The sequence below is a fragment of the Melospiza georgiana genome, chromosome 16 (genome assembly GCF_028018845.1).
Source record: "Melospiza georgiana isolate bMelGeo1 chromosome 16, bMelGeo1.pri, whole genome shotgun sequence".
Taxonomy (NCBI): Eukaryota; Metazoa; Chordata; class Aves; order Passeriformes; family Passerellidae; genus Melospiza; species Melospiza georgiana.
This window is the reverse complement of record NC_080445.1, coordinates 1,637,029-1,653,458: the sequence shown is the minus strand read 5'-3', so window position 1 is coordinate 1,653,458 and position 16,430 is coordinate 1,637,029. Positions and strand designations below refer to the sequence as shown.

The window sequence follows — 16,430 nt, the reverse complement described above, 5'->3', positions numbered from 1 at the left end:
AATTTTCCACTTTTTCAGTTATTCCCAGCCTCTCCAACTCCTGCAGCTTCGGGAAGGGGGAAAAGCCACAAAATCCCGAGGGGAGCAGAGGGAGAAAACCGGGAAAGGGATGAAGGAAGGGATGAGGGAAAAGATGAAGGCAGGGATGAAAAAAAGGATGAAGGAAGGAAGGGATGAGAAAAGGGATGAGAAAAGGGATGAAGGCAGGGATGAGGAAGGGATGAAAGAAGGGATGAAGGCAGGGATTGGGACAAGGATGCAGGAAGGGATTCGGGCAAAGATCAGGGCAGGGATCCGAGCAGGGATGAGGGAAGGGATGAAGGAAAGGATGAAGGCAGGAATGAAGGCAGGACTGAAGGCAGCCATCAGGGCAGGGATGCAGGAAGGGATTGGGGCAGGGATCAGGTCAGGGATCCCAGCAGGGCTCCAGGGCCTCCCTGGGGATGTCCCCCACCCGTCCCCTCCTCCCTGTGCCCCTCAGGCCGGGAGCGGCCGGGATAACCCCAATTCCAGAGCCGGGCCGGGGACCAGGAGCCGCCTCCATCCCGGGCGCTCCAGCGGAGCCAAATCCGCGGGGAGCGGCGGGGGGAGGACTCAGCCGTGATCCCTCGGCACCGGCCGAGCATCCTCACATCATCCCGAGCGTTCGGGGAGGCTGCGGGAGGAGCGAGGGCAAGGCCAGGGCTGCAGCTGCGGCCCCGTTTCTCTGCTGTCGGTACCCCCAAACCAGGTGCGAGCGGGGATGTGCGGGATCGGGGCAGCTCCCGGGGCGGGGCAGGGGAAGGGGCTGATCCCGGTCCCGGGCAGGGGAAGGGGCTGATCCCGGTCCCGGCTGCAGCTCCGGGGATGCCAGGCTGGGATGGAGCGGGGCTGGGATGGAGCTGTGCCCGGGCAGGGTCTCGCCCTTCCCTGCCCGTTCTCCCGCAGCCAGGGCAACCTGGGGTTGATGGGCTTGGGGACAAGGAAATGTCCCCTTGTGCCCCCGGGTTTTGGGGTGGCACAGGGGCCACCCCGCTGCGGGCGCTGCTTGAGCCCCCTCAGCTGCTGTGCCTCAGTTTCCCCATCACGCTGTCCCCCCCCCAGGGTCACTGCTGGGGGACAGTGGGGTGGGGGGTGCAGAGGGGTTTGCTCTGCTCCCCAAATCTGTGCTGGCCGCCCCCTGAGCCGTTTCCAGCACTCTTTAGGCTGCTCCAAATCCCTCCTGGTCCCTTCAGAGCAGGACAAGGACAAACAGCCCCTTCCCCAGGAGCCTCAGCTGCCCTGAGCCGCTCCCCGCCCAAATTCCAGTCAAATCTGCCTCTGTCCCTGTGTTTTGCATGAGAGGAGCTCCAGGCAGCCTTTGCCTCAGCCAACACAGCCCCAAAAGCTCCCTGAGCCCTTGGTGGCTCCTCTGTGGGCTTGGAAACCTCCCCCCAGAGCCCGTCCCCATCCTGGGGAGCCTTTGGGGTGCAGTTGAGGGATCAGGGCAGGACAAGGCACCAAAATCCCCATTCCCAGCCCAACGGAGCCCTCGGAGAGCGCGATGGATGAGTGGGATCTCCCACAATGGAAAAAAGAGGTGGAAAGCCTCAAGTACCAGCTGGCCTACAAGAGGGAGATGTCCTCCAAGACCATACCTGAGTGAGTGGGGATTGTCCTTTTCCCTTTCCTTTTCCCTTTCCTTTTCCCTTTCCTTTTCCCTTCCCTTTTCCCTTCCCTTTTCCCTTTCCTTTTCCCTTCCCTTTCCCCTTTCCTTTCCTTTCCCTTTCCTTTCCTTTCCTTTCCTTTCCTTTCCTTTCCTTTCCTTTCCTTTCCTTTCCTTTCCTTTCCTTTCCTTTCCTTTCCTTTCCTTTCCTTTCCTTTCCTTTCCTTTCCTTTCCTTTCCTTTCCTTTCCTTTCCTTTCCTTTCCTTTCCTTTCCTTTCCTTTCCTTTCCTTTCCTTTCCTTTCCTTTCCTTTCCTTCCTAAACCTTCCCTTCCCTTCATTCCATGTTATCCATAATGCCTAAAAAATAATAAATCTGATCTAGAAATTGTATCCTATCTACATAAACACATACGTGTAATATGAATTTTATTTTCCACTGCAATTTGATTAAAATTATAGATTTGATTTGATATATAATTTGGCATGTGTAAATATATACCAAATATATATATGTGTGTATATATACACACACACATGCACTCTCTCGTCTTTGTATATATATGCATATACATATACATATACATATACATATACATATATATACATTTATTATTATTATTATTATTAGTAGTAGTAGTAGTATTAGTATTATTAGTATTATTAGTATTATATAAAACTGTGGCCCTGGATGGTCTTTAAGGTTCCTACCAACCCAAACTATTCCATGATTCTCTTTTATATATGTATTTTTAAAATGAAATATATATTATATTATGATATGATATGATATTTTTACATGATATATAAATATAAATATATAAATATAAATATATATATATATATATTCTACTATATCATATGTTATAGTAGAATCTGCCCCCAGGGTGCAGATCCCCCCTTCCCAGAGCTTTCCAAAGCTCGAAATCCTTTAAACCACAGCTCCCCCTGGGCCGTGCCCACCCTCGCTCCCCTCTCTGCAGGTTTGTGAAGTGGATCGAGGACGGCATTCCCGAGGATCCCTTCCTGAACCCGGAGCTGATGAAGAACAACCCCTGGGTGGAGAAAGGCAAATGCATCATCCTCTGAGCTCTGTCCCCCTGCAGGACAGGCCGGGATCCCCGAGCTCCGGTTCCAGCCCCAGAACCCGAACGAGCCCTGCCCTCTGCTCCTTCCTGCTCCTGTAGCTGTAGGAGGGCTTTTAGAAATGGGGAACCTGGGGGAAAGGAGCAGCAAAGGCTGCCCCAGGGGTGTGCTGCAGCTTCATCCCACACCCCTGCCACCCACAACAGGCAGATTTTTGCAACTTGTAAAGAAGCTTTTTATAAAATCCCCCCATTTTTAGTGATTTTAGATACTTTTGTACACTGTAGGATATTGCTTCCCAGCAAACCAGGCAGAACCTGGCCCCTCGAGTTTATGTCTGAAATAAACAGAGCAATACTTCACCACTGATTTTTTTGGATCCATTTCATTTATTCTTTTTTTTTTTTTTTTTAACAAAATAAGCAGTTAATAAAAAGATAATAGCCCAAAATCATGGGCACACAGGCCAGCCATGGGTTGGAAAGGCAAAACTAGCTGATCCTTCAGCTCCAGCTCAGCTCAGCACGGCCCTAAAGCAGGTCCCTGATGTAGATGTTCCCCTAGAGCAGGTCTCTGATGTAGATGTTCCCCTAGAGCAGGTCCCTGATGTTGGGGTGCCCCTCGAGCAGGTCCCTGATGTAGGGGTGCCCCCCTAGAGCAGGTCTCTGATGCAGAGGATCCCCTAGAGCAGGTCTCTGATGTTGGGGTGCCCCGAGAGCAGGTCTCTGATGTAGGGGTGCCCCTAGAGCAGGTCCCTGATGTAGGGGTGCCCCCCTGGAGCAGGTCTCTGATGTTGGGGTGCCCCTAGAGCAGGTCTCTGATGTAGAGGATCCCCTAGAGCAGGTCTCTGATGTACAGGAGGTTTCCCTAGAGCAGGTCTCTGAGGTTGGGGTGCCCCTAGAGCAGGTCCCTGATGTAGGGGTGCCCCTAGAGCAGGTCTCTGATGTAGGGGTGCCCCCCTAGAGCAGGTCTCTGATGTTGGGGTGCCCCTAGAGCAGGTCTCTGATGTAGAGGATCCCCTAGAGCAGGTCCCTGATGTAGGGGTGCCCCTAGAGCAGGTCCCTGATGTTGGGGTGCCCCTAGAGCAGGTCCCTGATGTAGGGGTGCCCCTAGAGCAGGTCTCTGATGTTGGGGTGCCCCTAGAGCAGGTCTCTGATGTTGGGGTGCCCCTAGAGCAGGTCTCTGATGTAGATGTTCCCCTAGAGCAGGTCTCTGATGTTGGGGTGCCCCTAGAGCAGGTCCCTGATGCAGAGGATCCCCTAGAGCAGGTCCCTGATGTTGGGGTGCCCCCCTAGAGCAGGTCCCTGATGTTGGGGTGCCCCTAGAGCAGGTCCCTGATGTGGAGGATCCCCTAGAGCAGGTCCCTGATGTAGAGGTTCCTCCTGACAGCGTTGGAGAAGCCCTCGTTGAAGCGGAACCAGACGTCGCTCCTGCCCACGGCCTTTCCCATCTGCAGCTCCAGGGACTCCTCCTTGGAAACCTGGGGGGCTGCAGCAGGAAAATCCACTTTAAAAACCTCCAAATTATCAGCTGTGTCCTGGCTGGAGAGGGGGATTGGGGGAGGCTCTGGAAGGGCAGAGCTGATGCTCCCAAATCCTGGGTGCTGCAGCCAAAAATTCCCTTTGGATGGGGCAGAATCCAGGGATGTGCCCACAGGAACTCCCTGCCAGCTGGGCTGGGCTGGGTTTGTCCCCTGGGGACGGGGCTGAGGGACAGGAGCCCCTCTTTGGGAATGGGGAGAGGCCCCAGTGGCACCCAGGGCCACCCTGTCCCTGTGCCACCCACCTGGGGATGGAACCACTTTGTCCCTGTGCCACCCACCCAGTTCTGAGGCCACCCCACCCCTGTGCCACCCACCCAGAGCTCAGGGGCACTCTGTCCCTGTGCCACCCACCCAGTTCTGTGTCCCTGTGTCACCCACCTGGGGATGGAGCCACTCTGTCCCTGTGTCACTCACCCAGTTCTGTGTCCCTGTGTCACCCACCTGGGGATGGAGCCACTCTGTCCCTGTGCCACCCACCCAGTTCTGAGGCCACCCCACCCCTGTGCCACCCACCCAGAGCTCAGGGGCACTCTGTCCCTGTGCCACCCACCCAGTTCTGTGTCTCTGTGTCACCCACCCGGGGATGGAGCCACTCTGTCCCTGCGCCACCCACCCAGTTCTGTGTCCCTGTGTCACCCACCTGGGGCCTTGGCCGCCTCTTTCCTCTGGAGTGGCCTCCCAAAAAAGTCCAGCTCAGGCTGTGGGGAGCAAGCAGCAGGAATGGGGGTGGCTCTGGGGCACCTGCACTTGCAGCTGCTGCTCAGGGAGGGACAGAACCAGGGCAGGGCCGTCCCTGGGCACGGCTCAGGCACCCCAAGAGCAGAGCAGGAGCCAAATGCAAATCCTGCAGGAAGGGCCAGAGGCCTGGGAATGCAAACAGCATCCAAATTTGGGGGAAAGGCAAAATGTGAGGCTCAGGTGGGGTTTTACAGGCAGGAGAGGGCTGGCAGCTGAGCCCTGGAGAGGGGCAGTGCCAGGGAAGGATCCCAGCTCCTCCTGGAGCCCAGGGTGGGATCATTCCAGAGCACCTTTTCCAAGCTGCTTTCCCACAGAGCCCAAATTCAGCTATTTCAGCCCAAATCCCCACAGCTCCTCCCTCCCCCAGCCCTGAAAACTTCCCAGGACACACCCAAAATGTCACCCAGCCCAATTCATGCCAGTCCCAGCGAGGCCTTTACGGGACACACGGAGCTGGGCTGGGCTATTAAAGGAAATGGACTAAAAATCCCAATTGCAGTGGGGCCAGGGAGAGCCTGGCAGCCCAGGGAGGGCTGGGGGGAGGTGGGGCAGGAACTGGGGCAGGAACTGGGGCAGGAACTGGGGCCTGACCTTGTCCTGCAGGGCTGCTCTCCTCACGATGTGCTCCAGGCGCTGGTGGTGGTTGGGGGTCCCCGCTGGCTCCGCGTCCCCCAGCTCCTCCCCGGGGCCATTCCCGGGGTCCTGTGGGGAGCACAGAGCTGGGCCAGGCTCCCCTCGGGCTGTCTGAGCTCCAGGACTGGCCACTGAGCTCCTGTCACCCCCCTGGCCCCATCCCACCCAGGTTGGATTCCAGTATCCCAAAGATTTTCCCGTCATTTTCTGCCTCCTGGGATCTGCCCCAGCCCCTTTCCCTGGGATTTCACATCCCCACCATGTCAACAAGGAGCCTTCAGAGATGTTTTTGCAGCTTCTCTTTGTCCCACACACCTCCCAGGAGCCTTTCTCCTGCTCCAAGGGGCTCCCAGGGATCAATTATCCCTCTGGCACCATGGCAGGGCAGGCATCAGCTACACCCAGGATGTTTCTCCACCTTTTCCACCCCTTCCCATCTTTTTCTGCCTCCAGGAGAGTGGGCAGAGCCACTCTGCTGCTCCTGGGGGCTTTGGGAGCTTTGGAAGTGGCAGCAGCCAGGGAAGAGGAGGCAGGGAAGAGTTCAGGTACAGACCAGGTACGAACAGCAGCCAAAAACTCCCACCTAAAATCCCCACCTAAAAATTCCTACCTAAAATCCCCACCTAAAATCCCCACCTAAAAATTCCCACCTCCTCCCACCCCTCACTGGAAGGGCTCAAAGCTTCAATTCCCTCCAGAATCCCTGCCAAAAGCTGAGCCCTGCAGCCCAGCCCAGCTGTGCAGGGGAACAGCTGCAGCCAGGGGGGTTAATCCTGGATTTCCACCCTGCAGCCAAAGCCAGCTTGGGGAAAAACACATCCCTGGGCATTTCCTGCACATCCCCAGGCCTGGCAGCCCCCCGGGGACGCCCACCTGGGCCAGGCTCCGTGCCTCTGTCCTCCTCATCTTCTCCAGCTCGATCTCCCTGGCAATGAGCTGCTTGGCCTGGTAGCTGAGCTGCCTGCGGGCCGGCAGGGCCGGGAAGCGGCACACGGCCTCAACATTCCTGCAGGGAAAACAGGGAACCAACCCAGAAATCAGCCAGCCCTGGGCAGCCCGAGGCCCTCAGCATCTCCCAGCCCTGCCCCTGGGCGGCTCCTGCCTCGGTTTCCCCCCGCGCAGGAATGGGAATGGGAATGCAGGAGGGATTAGAGGGGTTTAATCCTGGCTTGAAAGCAAAGAGAGGAGATTGGACAGATTGCACTGAAAAGCTCAGGGGCACAGCACAGCTCAACCTTCAGAGCCACCCCAAGTGCCCCACCAGACAGGTTTAATGGGAATGCAGCCAGGAACGGGAATTTGGGATCATCAGAGCAGCTGGATCCTTAACAGGCCTGCTTCAGTATCCCCAGCACCGAGGAGCCACCAGTCCCTCTGCCAGCTCTGAACAATTCATATTTATCCACTAATTTTTTGCTGCTTATCCACTATTTATTCACTATTTATCCACTAATATTTTGCTATTTACCCACTATTTATTCACTATTTATTTACTATTTAGTCACTATTTATCCACCATTATTGCCCCTAAAATACAAGGAGCAAAGCCCTGAGTCAGGTGGCTCTGCAGTCACTCAGAAATCAGCTGTCAAACCAATGCTGGTAAATAAATAAAGCCCAGGTTCTGCTGGTGACATCAGATCTGTTTGCCAGAGCTGCCAGGTGCCACAGGGGTGTGCCCAGGTGGGTGAGCCCTATCCTGCCACCTCCTGGTGACAGCCACAGGAAGCTGCTCCCTTCCCTTTAATCCCACTAAACCCAACCTGCTCAGCCCCAGCCCAAGGGAGGGATGGCCCAGCTGATCTGGGGATGGAGCGAAGCCAAAGTTCCCAACTCCTTCCTGAGGATCAGCACAGAATCCTGCAATGGTTTGGGTTGGGAGGGATTTAAAATCCTCCAACTCCAACCCTGACCCCTTCCACGTGCTCCAATTCCCATCCAGCCCAGCCTTGGACACCTCCAGGGATGGGGCAGCCCCAGATTCTCTGGGAATTGCATTCCAGGGAAGGATTCTGACTCCCAGTGCCCTCCCCAGCCCTGGCACTCACGGGTCCAGCTTGAAGACGTACTGGCCCTCGGGCAGGCGCTCCTGCAGGTAGGTGAGGTTGTAGGTGAGCATGGTGCTGATGAGCTCAGCCAGCTGCTGCTTCTCCTTCAGGCTGTAGAGTTGCGTGTTCACCTGCCCAGGGGACAGCACAGAGCTTGGAAACCCCACACAGACCATGTCACATTCTCTGGAAAAATCCCTTTGCCAGGATTTCTCTCCTGGAAAGCTGAGAAGCCTCAGAGAAAAATGAAAACAGTAATTATCTGATTGCTTCTCCTGTATTTTGCTGCTTTGGAATGTGGTTTGGACATTGTTTACCAACTGGTGGTTTTTTCATTGGTTTCATGTGAATTGTTTTGACTTAACGACCAATTAAGTCAAGGCTTTGTCAGGCTGTGTTGGACTCTGAAGAGAGTGTCATGAGTTTTTCATTATTATCTTTTAGCCATCTGCAAGTATCCATCCTCTATTCTTTAGTATAGCATAATATAATATAATGTAATGTAATGTAATGTAGTGTAATGTAATGTAATGTAACGTAACGTAATGCAATGTAATGTAATGTAATGTAATAATATAATATAATATAATATAATATAATATAATATAATATAATATAATATAATATAATATAATATAATATAATATAATATAATATAATATAATATAATATAATATAATATAATATAATATAATATAATATAATATGCCTTCTAAGAACGTGGAGTCAGATCCATCATTTTCCTCCCAACAATGGGGACTCAGAAAATGCCACACGCAGGGTTTGTTTCTGGGTGAGGAAGGACCCAGATCAAGTTCAGTTCTCTCTTGGGGACACAGGGCAGGGACAGACCCTCTCCTGGGTGGGGGTGACTCTGAGAGCTCCCCAAAGCCCAGCCCAGGTAGGGCCCAGGACCCCTCCACACCACTGGGCACCTCAACACTCTGTCCCCAGCTTCTGCACCAGCTGTGACGCCAAGCCCAGCCCGGATTTGGGGCACAACCCCATTGTGGCTCGTTGTGGGGGGTTCAGAGGGCTCTGGGGGCACTCACGGGGCGCAGTCTGGGGGCGATGATGTCCAGCAGCAGGCACAGCACGTCCAGCACCAGCGCCTGCTGCCCCGCGCGGCTCCGGGCGCCCGGCGCGATCCCCGACACCATGGACAGCACCAGGTTCTGCATCTGGCCCAGCTTGGCCGCGGCCTGGGGACAGCACAGGGGCGGGGTGTGATGTGACAGCCTGGCCCAGTATCCCAGCTCTGTCCCCAGGTGTGCCAACCACCTCTCCCTTCCCCTCCCTTGCCCCTGCTTAGTGCTGTCCCTCAATCTTGGCAATTCAGCAATGGCATCGTGTGATTGGCAGAGTTCAAAAGACGCCTCTCAGCCCTGGGGACATTGGGCATCCAGGTGTCATTTGTCCCCTGAGACTTCCCCCCCCTTACCTGGTTGGTGGCACCCCTACCCCTTCCCTGCCCCTCGGGTTAAAAAGACACAGCAACCACGCGGTTCTGTTGGAGCTGTTGTTGGATTCAGAGGCCAGTGTGCCAAACCCTCCACCTCGCCTTGAAGCCTCTCCACCAAGGTAAACCTGAGCTCCCGCATGCCTGGAGTCATCCCAAGCACCAGCTGCAGCACCCAGCCAGCCAAAAGTGTCTCTGAGGTGAAACCACCACACATCCAGCCAGCCAAAAGTGTCTCTGGGGTGAAACCACCACACATCCAGCCAGCCAAAAGTGTCTCTGAGGTGAAACCACCACACATCCAGCCAGCCAAAAGTGTCTCTGAGGTGAAACCACCACACATCCAGCAAGCCAAAAGTGTCTCTGGGGTGAAACCACCACACATCCAGCAAGCCAAAAGTGTCTCTGGGGTGAAACCACCACACATCCAGCTAGCCAAAAGTGTCTCTGGGGTGAAACCACCACACATCCAGCCAGCCAAAAGTGTCTCTGGGGTGAAACCACCACACATCCAGCAAGCCAAAAGGGTCTCTGGGGTGAAACCACCACACATCCAGCCAGCCAAAGCTGTCTCTGAGGTGAAACCACCACACATCCAGCCAGCCAAAAGTGTCTCTGAGGTGAAACCACCACACATCCAGCAAGCCAAAGCTGTGTCTGAGATGAAACCACCACAGCTGCCACCCTTGGTCTAGCAGCAAGGCCAGACCAGCCCAGGCCTGTTCCATCTGGCTATACTGTTAATTAACCCCAATACACAGGACCCTCAGGGGTGTCCCTGCAGGCAGGGCTGGTAATTAACCCCCATACACAGGACCCTCAGGGGTGTCCCTGCAGCCAGGGCTGGTAATTAACCCCCATACACAGGGACCCTCAGGGGTGTCCCTGCAGGCAGGGCTGGTAATTAACCCCCATACACAGGACCCTCAGGGGTGTCCCTGCAGGCAGGGCTGGTAATTAACCCCATACACAGGGACCCTCAGGGGTGTCCCTGCAGCCAGGGCTGGCTGTCAGGCCCCGTTGCCCTCACCTCGGGCTGGCTGCTGGGGTAGGCCAGGCGGGGCACGGCGGCGGCGGCGAAGAGCAGGTGGAAGGCCACGGGCAGGAAGGGCAGGTAGCGCAGCAGCTGGAAGCTCTGGGCCTGCAGCACGGCCCTGCCCAGCAGGTCAGAGAAGCCCAGCCACTCCAGGGCCAGGCACACGGAGCCCAGGCTGGAATCCCGCACCTTCATGTTCAGGAAGTTCTCAAACAGGCCCTGCACGGGGGTGTGGGATCAGGTGGAGCTCACCTGGATGGGGGTCTGAGCCTCCCTCCAGCCCCCCCGGGCTGCTCTCACCTGGGCCAGCTTCTCCTGCTCCCCCGAGGAGATGGAGAGGTGCAGGATGTGGTGGAAGCGGTGGGAGGAGGAATTGAAGCCCCCAGGGTGGGACAGGTCCTCGTCCCCCAGCTGGAGCTGGGCTGGCAGAGAGGGGTCCATTCCTATCCTGTGCCTGGGGGAGCCCAAAGGGGAGAACTGAGGGTTTGGGTTTCCCAGTGCTGGAGGAACACAAAGCATCTGGAATGGCTTTGAACTGAGAGGAAAGGTTTAGAAGGAATATCCCTGGGAGGGTGGGCAGGCCCTGGCACAGGTGCCCAGAGCAGCTGTGGCTGCCCCTGGATCCCTGGCAGTGCCCAGGCCAGGCTGGACAGGGTGTGGAGCACCCTGGGACACTGGATGTGCCCTGAGGTCCCTTCCAACTCAAACCACTCCAGTATTCTATGATGGACACAAATCCCCTCAAGAAACTGCTCTCCAGGACCTTGCAGGTCTCTCTTGAACACTTCCAGGGATGGGGCAGCCACAGCTTCTCTGGGCAATAGGAATACCACCCCCAAAGCACTCAACAGATGTAAAAAACCCCTCCTCCTACCTCTGGGGCTTGGGCAGCTGGAAAATCTCCTGCCAGATGGAGAAGAGCCCCTTGTTCTGGTCCTTCAGGCCAATCCTCATGGTCTGCACCATCTGCACACTCAGCTCCTTCTGCCCTCGGCCGTGCAGGAACTGCAGCAGGAGCCAGGGATGGAGGGGATGGGGATCCCAAAGCCCTTGGGAACAGCTGGACACAGCCACCCCCCTCTGCCTCCACGGGAGATGCTTCAGGGATCTGACTGGAAGGGACTTTTGTCCCCTTTGTCCCCATGAGCCTGGAGCTGCAGCAGGAGGGTGTGCCCAGGGCCACGTCCATGTCCTGACGGCCATGCCCATGTCCTTAGGACCATGTCCCCAGAGCCATGGCCATGTTTTGATGGCTATCCCAGTCTCCTCAGGGCCAACCCTGTGTCCTGATGGCCATGCTCATGTCCCCAAGGCCATGCCCATGTCCCCAAAGCCTTCCCTGTGTCTCCTGGGTCATGGCCATGTCCTGATGGCCATCCTCATCTCCCCAGGGCCATCCCCATCTCCCCAAGGCCCTCCCCTGGTCCCCAGAGCCCTCCCCATGTCCCCAAGGCCCTCCTCGTGTCCCCAGATCTCTCCCCCTGTCCCCAGGGCCATCCTCATGTCCCCAGAGCCCTGGCAGCGTCCCAAAGGACCTGACAGAATCCCCAGAGCTCTCCCCATGTCCCCAAGGCCCTGCCAGTGACCTCAAGGCCCTGGCAGTGTCCCCAGAGCTCTCGCCAGGGCCCTGGCAGTGTTCCCAAGGCCTTTGCCATGTCCCCAGGTCCCTGGCAGTGTCCCCAGAGCTCTCCTCACGTCCCCAGGGCCATCCTCGTGTCCCCAGCACCTGCAGGGTGTTGATGCAGGAGCGGATGTCGCTGTCGGTTTTCTCACAGAGCGCCAGCAGCGCGCCCGTGTCCGCGCGCATTCCCTGCCGGAGCGCGATCTGGGGAGAGACGGGGCTCAGCGGGGAGGGGACAGCGAGCCAGGGGGACAGGGGACAGCCCCGAGGCACGGGGACAGGGGAGCACAGACCTCGCTGAGGCGCTGGGCCAGGCGGGAGGGCGCCGTGCGGGGGAAGCTGAGCAGGAAGGATTGCTGCCGCAGCGGGCGCAGCGCGGGCACGAACCTGGGGAGGGAAACAGGGGGGTGAGGGAGCCCAGCGGGGAATTCCCTTCTTAATCCTGGAATTATTGAGGTTGGGAAAGACCTCTTAGAGTGCCGAGTCCAACTGTTCCCCCAGCATCATGAAATGATGTCCCCAAGTGCCACATCCAAACAGATTTGAAATCCCCTCAGGGATGGGGACTCCACCACTGCCCTGAGCAGGATCAACCAACACCTGACTGCCCTTTCCAGGAAGGAATTTTCCCAAATATCCAATCTAAACTTTCCCTGAGGCCGTTCCCTCTCCTCCTGTCCCTGTTCCCTGGGAGCAGAGCCCGACCCCCCGGCTGTCCCCTCCCATCAGGAGCTGTGCAGGGCCACAAGGTTCCCCCTGATCCCCCTTTTCTCAAGGCTGAGCCCCTTCCCAGCTCCCTCAGGAATTCCTCAGCCCCTTCCCAGCTCCCTCAGGAATTCCTCAGCCCCTTCCCAGCTCCCTCAGGATTTCTCCAGCCCCTTCCCAGCTCCATTCCTTTCCCTGCACACCCTCAATGTGAAGGGCACAAACCAACCCCAGGACTTGAGGAGCTGCACTCAGACACCCCCAGCAGCCACCTCCTGTCTGGGGGCACGGTTTGGTGTCCCTGTCCCCCCTCCTGGGCAGGTGACACTCACTGGTCATTGCAGATGCAGATGATGGGCCTGAGCAGGAGCCCTCCCTCACGCCGCCGCCGCCGCCCTGCGCCCGCCTCGCCCTCGCTGTCCTTCCTCTGGATGATGGACAGCAGGACATTGATGGAGGCCTGGGGAAGGAAATGGGATGGGAGGGATGGGTTCTTGCTCGTGGAACGCTGGGGGAGCTGTTGATGGGGTGGTGTTTGAGGGGCCGGTGCTCACCGCGGGCGCGCCGTCGATCTCGTCGATGATGAGGCAGTTGGGCCTCTCGTGGGAGCCCAGCACCGACCTCATCTGGGTGGCAGCTTCAATCCTGGTCTGGAACACCTCAGGGCTGCGGTCATCGCTGCAAGGGGACACGGGGACAGGTGACTTTGGGTGTGGGGACACGGCCGGCATAATCTCTGGGGCAGCATCAGCTCCAGAACAGCATCATCAGAAAGCATCAGCTCCAGAACAGCATCATCTCCACAGCACCACCATCTCCAGAACAGCATCACCTCCACAACACCATCACCATCACCTCCAGAACAGCATCACCCTTAGGACACCATCATCTCCAGAGTAGAGTCACCTCCACAGCACCATCACCTCCAGAGCACCATCACCTCCAGAACAGTGTCACCCTTAGGACACCATCATCTGCAGAGCAGAGTCACCTCCACAACACCATCACCTCCAGAACAGTGTCACCTCCAACATCACCCTTAGGACACCATCACTTCCAGCATCACCCCCAGGCCAGCACCATCTCCAGCATCACCTCTGCCACAGCATCACTTGCCCCCTTTTGTGGGCAGAGCATGGGCTCACCTGGCATTCATCTCCACGGCGTTGTACCCTGCGTGCCTGGCGATGACGTGGGCCAGCGTGGTCTTGCCCAGGCCAGGGGGCCCACAGAGCAGGGCCACCTGTGGCACAGAGGGGAGGTCACTCCTGGGGGGCTTCCTCCTCAGAGGGGACAATGCTGCTCCTCAGCTGGAGGCAGCACAGGGAGCCACAGCCACGTCCCCTGTTGCCCACCTTGTGTTTGGGTCTCTTGTGCTGGTCCAGCTCAGCCTCCAGCATCTCCTCGGTGAGCTGCACCTTGGTTTTCCACTTGTTGGGATGTTCCTTGGGGTGGCTGAGGGGGGGATTGGCTGCAGGGTTGGGCTTGGGCTTCTTGCCAGCCTTGTCCTTGCCGAACACCACCGCGTCCCACAGCTTGAGCCACTTGAGCAGGCAGCGGTTGGTGTACTGCAGGGAAGCAGGGAAAATCCATGGAACCTGGGGAAAATCCAGCTGGGGGCAGAGGAAAGCTCTCCATAGAGGAGGAGGCTGCTCAGGGTTCCACCTGGCATCTCCCTGGGACAAGGTGGGGACATTTCCCTTCCCAGCTCAGCCCCCATCCCTCAGGGAAAGCCTGGGTGAGTCACACCAGCCCCATCCCTGCTGGCCATGCTCCCTCTTGGCTCAACCCAGCAATTCCCAGCACGTCCAATTCCCTACAAAACTTCTAACAGTCCCCAGAACGATCCAAAATAGCCAACAATTTCTGGCTAAAATCCTCTCAATATTTTTTGCCTCATTTTGGTGACATTCCACAGGTTTATCTGCCAGAACACCCCCAGCCTCCAGTGCAAAGCTGCCATCCTGAGCTCCCGGGGACCCAGGACTGCTGCCAGGCAGAGCAGCACAGACACAGCCCCCCGCCAGTGCTTCCAAAGGCAATTCCTGATCCCAGGGTATGACCCCACCCATGCCAAGCCCCCCCTGTCCCAGCACCTCACATCATCACTGAGCAGCTCCATGTAGCGCTGGGGGGTGAACTTGTCCACCCAGAGGCAGTGGGATGCAGGCTCCTCCTGGGCTGCTGGGGCTGTGTCCACGCTGGGATCCGGGCTCTCGGTGCCGGCCTCGCTCCCCAGGCAGCTGCAGCATGGAATTGATGCACCCCAGCAGTCAGGGCAGGTGGGAACTGCACCCAGACTCCCCAGGCTGGGGGTGAGGAGGGCAAAAAGGCTCCTCTGCTTGCAGGTCCCCCAAAATTTGATTGTGAGGGAGGGAAATCCAGCAGCAAGGCAGGGATTGGGGAGGGATTTCATGCCAGCACCTCACCTGTTGATGATCTCTGTCAGCTGCTGGGAGGCCTCCAGAACCTGCCTGCGACGCTTGAGCACAAACACAGAGGGGTCATGGCTGGGGACAGGGATCTGGGAGCCAGCCCTGTGGCCAGCAGGGGTGCCAGGGACACAGGGGAAGGGCAGGGACATGTGGTACCTCCTCAGCCACCTGCTCCTTCAGGTAGGAGAAGGGCACCCCCAGCAAGTGGAGCGGCCTGCGAGCGTTCCAGCCCAGGGAATCCGGGAGCTGCGGGGACACAGTACGGCCAGCGCCCTCCTGAGCCACCTGGAGGCCACCGAGGAGCAAAGCCGACCTTCAGATCCCTCCTAACCTCCAGCCCTGTCCTGCAGGGATCATCCCTCAGCACCAGGAAGACCCTGGTGCCCTGGGTGGATGTCACGTTGATGTAGTCCTCCAGGACGGGGGGTCTCCTCAGCACCCTCTTCTTTTCCAAGGGTGGTGTGGTCTGCATGGGGACCATTCCACTCATCTCCAGGTGGTTCGAGCTGGAAAACACCAAATTCCTTCAGCAGGGGAAGGGACCTTCCACTCTCTCCTGCTAAAAATGGGGTTCAGGGTGGCCAACCTGGTATCGTGGGGAGCCAGAGGTGCCTCTGGGCCACCATCCCAGGGGACATCCGGAGCCAACTCATCGTCCGCACCGAAATCGAGCTTCTTAACAGCTTCCAGGCGCTGCCGCTTCGGCTTCGGGGCTGGAGCAGGAGGAGAGCATCACTCACTGACGGACGGTGGTACCCAGGGGATGCTCCAGCACCCGGCACCGCTCGGGGCGGGGAACAGGGGCAGCAGCACCCGGGGAACCGGGTCAAACCTACTGTGGGGCTCGGCTGCTGCCGGGGACACGGCGGGGACACAGTCCCGGTCCCTCTTCTTGGCGCCGGTGCCGCCGGGAGAGTTCCCGGGGAGGTCGGGCTGCTCGGGCGGCTGCCGCTTGCTCCGGAACTGCGATGTTTTGGGGCCGGCGGGTGGGGACGGCTCATCTGCAAGAGGGGTCACACCACGGTGCCGGTCACCGGAGGGGACCCGCGGCGGGACGGGCGCACACGGGCGCGCAAAGCACGGTCCTGCCCGCTCCCTCCCTCCGCCGCCTGCCGTCCAGAGCCGCAGCAGCGCCCACCTCCCAGCTCGGCCAGCACCTCCAGCTCGTCGGCGAAGCGCTCGTAGAAGCCATCGTCGGGCCCGTCCTCGGCCCAGTCCTCGGGCCCATCCTCGGCGCTCGCCATGAGCCGCTCCCGCCCCGCCGCCGCCACCGGCCCCGCGCCCGCCGCGCTTCCGCCCGCGCGCGCTGCGGGGCCGGCGCTGATTGGGCGCGGCGGGCGCGGGCGGAGGCGAGGACGGCGCTGATTGGGTGGAGCGCGCCGGAGGACGCGGCGGGGGCGGCACTGATTGGACGCGACGTGAGCGCTGCCGGGAGGCGCTGCGGGAGTGGGCGGGGCCAGAGCGGCGGCGCTGCGCGGGTCCCCCCGGCCGGGCTCGGGTCTG

At 58.2% G+C, this 16,430-nt stretch overlaps 2 protein-coding genes across 2 annotated transcripts; one reads left to right on the top strand and one right to left on the bottom strand.

The window, feature by feature from the left end:
• Positions 1-1,522: 1,522 nt before the first annotated feature.
• On the top strand, positions 1,523-4,004 carry GNG13 (G protein subunit gamma 13). The gene is made up of 7 exons (XM_058035792.1): positions 1,523-1,620; positions 2,607-2,692; positions 3,136-3,308; positions 3,371-3,400; positions 3,493-3,561; positions 3,595-3,645; positions 3,678-4,004. Exons 1-7 carry the CDS (start codon positions 1,523-1,525, stop codon positions 4,002-4,004), a joined length of 834 nt encoding a protein of 277 aa, XP_057891775.1.
• CHTF18 (chromosome transmission fidelity factor 18) lies at positions 3,561-16,182 on the bottom strand. The gene is made up of 22 exons (XM_058035901.1): positions 16,066-16,182; positions 15,764-15,928; positions 15,514-15,640; positions 15,259-15,433; positions 15,084-15,173; positions 14,922-14,974; positions 14,594-14,735; positions 13,848-14,060; positions 13,638-13,735; positions 13,047-13,170; positions 12,825-12,952; positions 12,081-12,174; positions 11,893-11,991; positions 11,041-11,171; positions 10,467-10,620; positions 10,161-10,385; positions 8,724-8,873; positions 7,672-7,802; positions 6,497-6,629; positions 5,582-5,692; positions 4,893-4,950; positions 3,561-4,197 (listed from the first exon to the last, which is right to left on the bottom strand). The coding sequence occupies exons 1-22, from the start codon at positions 16,169-16,171 to the stop codon at positions 4,061-4,063; spliced, it is 2,844 nt and encodes a 947-aa protein (XP_057891884.1). The 5' UTR covers positions 16,172-16,182; the 3' UTR covers positions 3,561-4,060.
• Between the last annotated feature and the right edge of the window lie 248 nt (positions 16,183-16,430).

Bases quoted from the DNA above. Each gene is read 5' to 3' on its own strand.
- GNG13 (XM_058035792.1), top strand. From the start codon at position 1,523: ATGGATGAGTGGGATCTCCCACAATGGAAAAAAGAGGTGGAAAGCCTC. The intron at 3,309-3,370 runs GTCCCTGATGTT...CCCCTAGAGCAG, and splicing joins TAGATGTTCCCCTAGAGCAG to GTCTCTGATGCAGAGGATCC. The intron at 3,646-3,677 runs GTCTCTGATGTA...CCCCTAGAGCAG, and splicing joins TAGGGGTGCCCCTAGAGCAG to GTCTCTGATGTTGGGGTGCC.
- CHTF18 (XM_058035901.1), bottom strand. From the start codon at position 16,171: ATGGCGAGCGCCGAGGATGGGCCCGAGGACTGGGCCGAGGACGGGCCC. The intron at 12,175-12,824 runs GTGAGTGTCACC...TTCCCTCCCCAG, and splicing joins ATCTGCATCTGCAATGACCA to GTTCGTGCCCGCGCTGCGCC. The intron at 10,386-10,466 runs GTGAGAGCAGCC...ACCCCCGTGCAG, and splicing joins AGCAGGAGAAGCTGGCCCAG to GGCCTGTTTGAGAACTTCCT.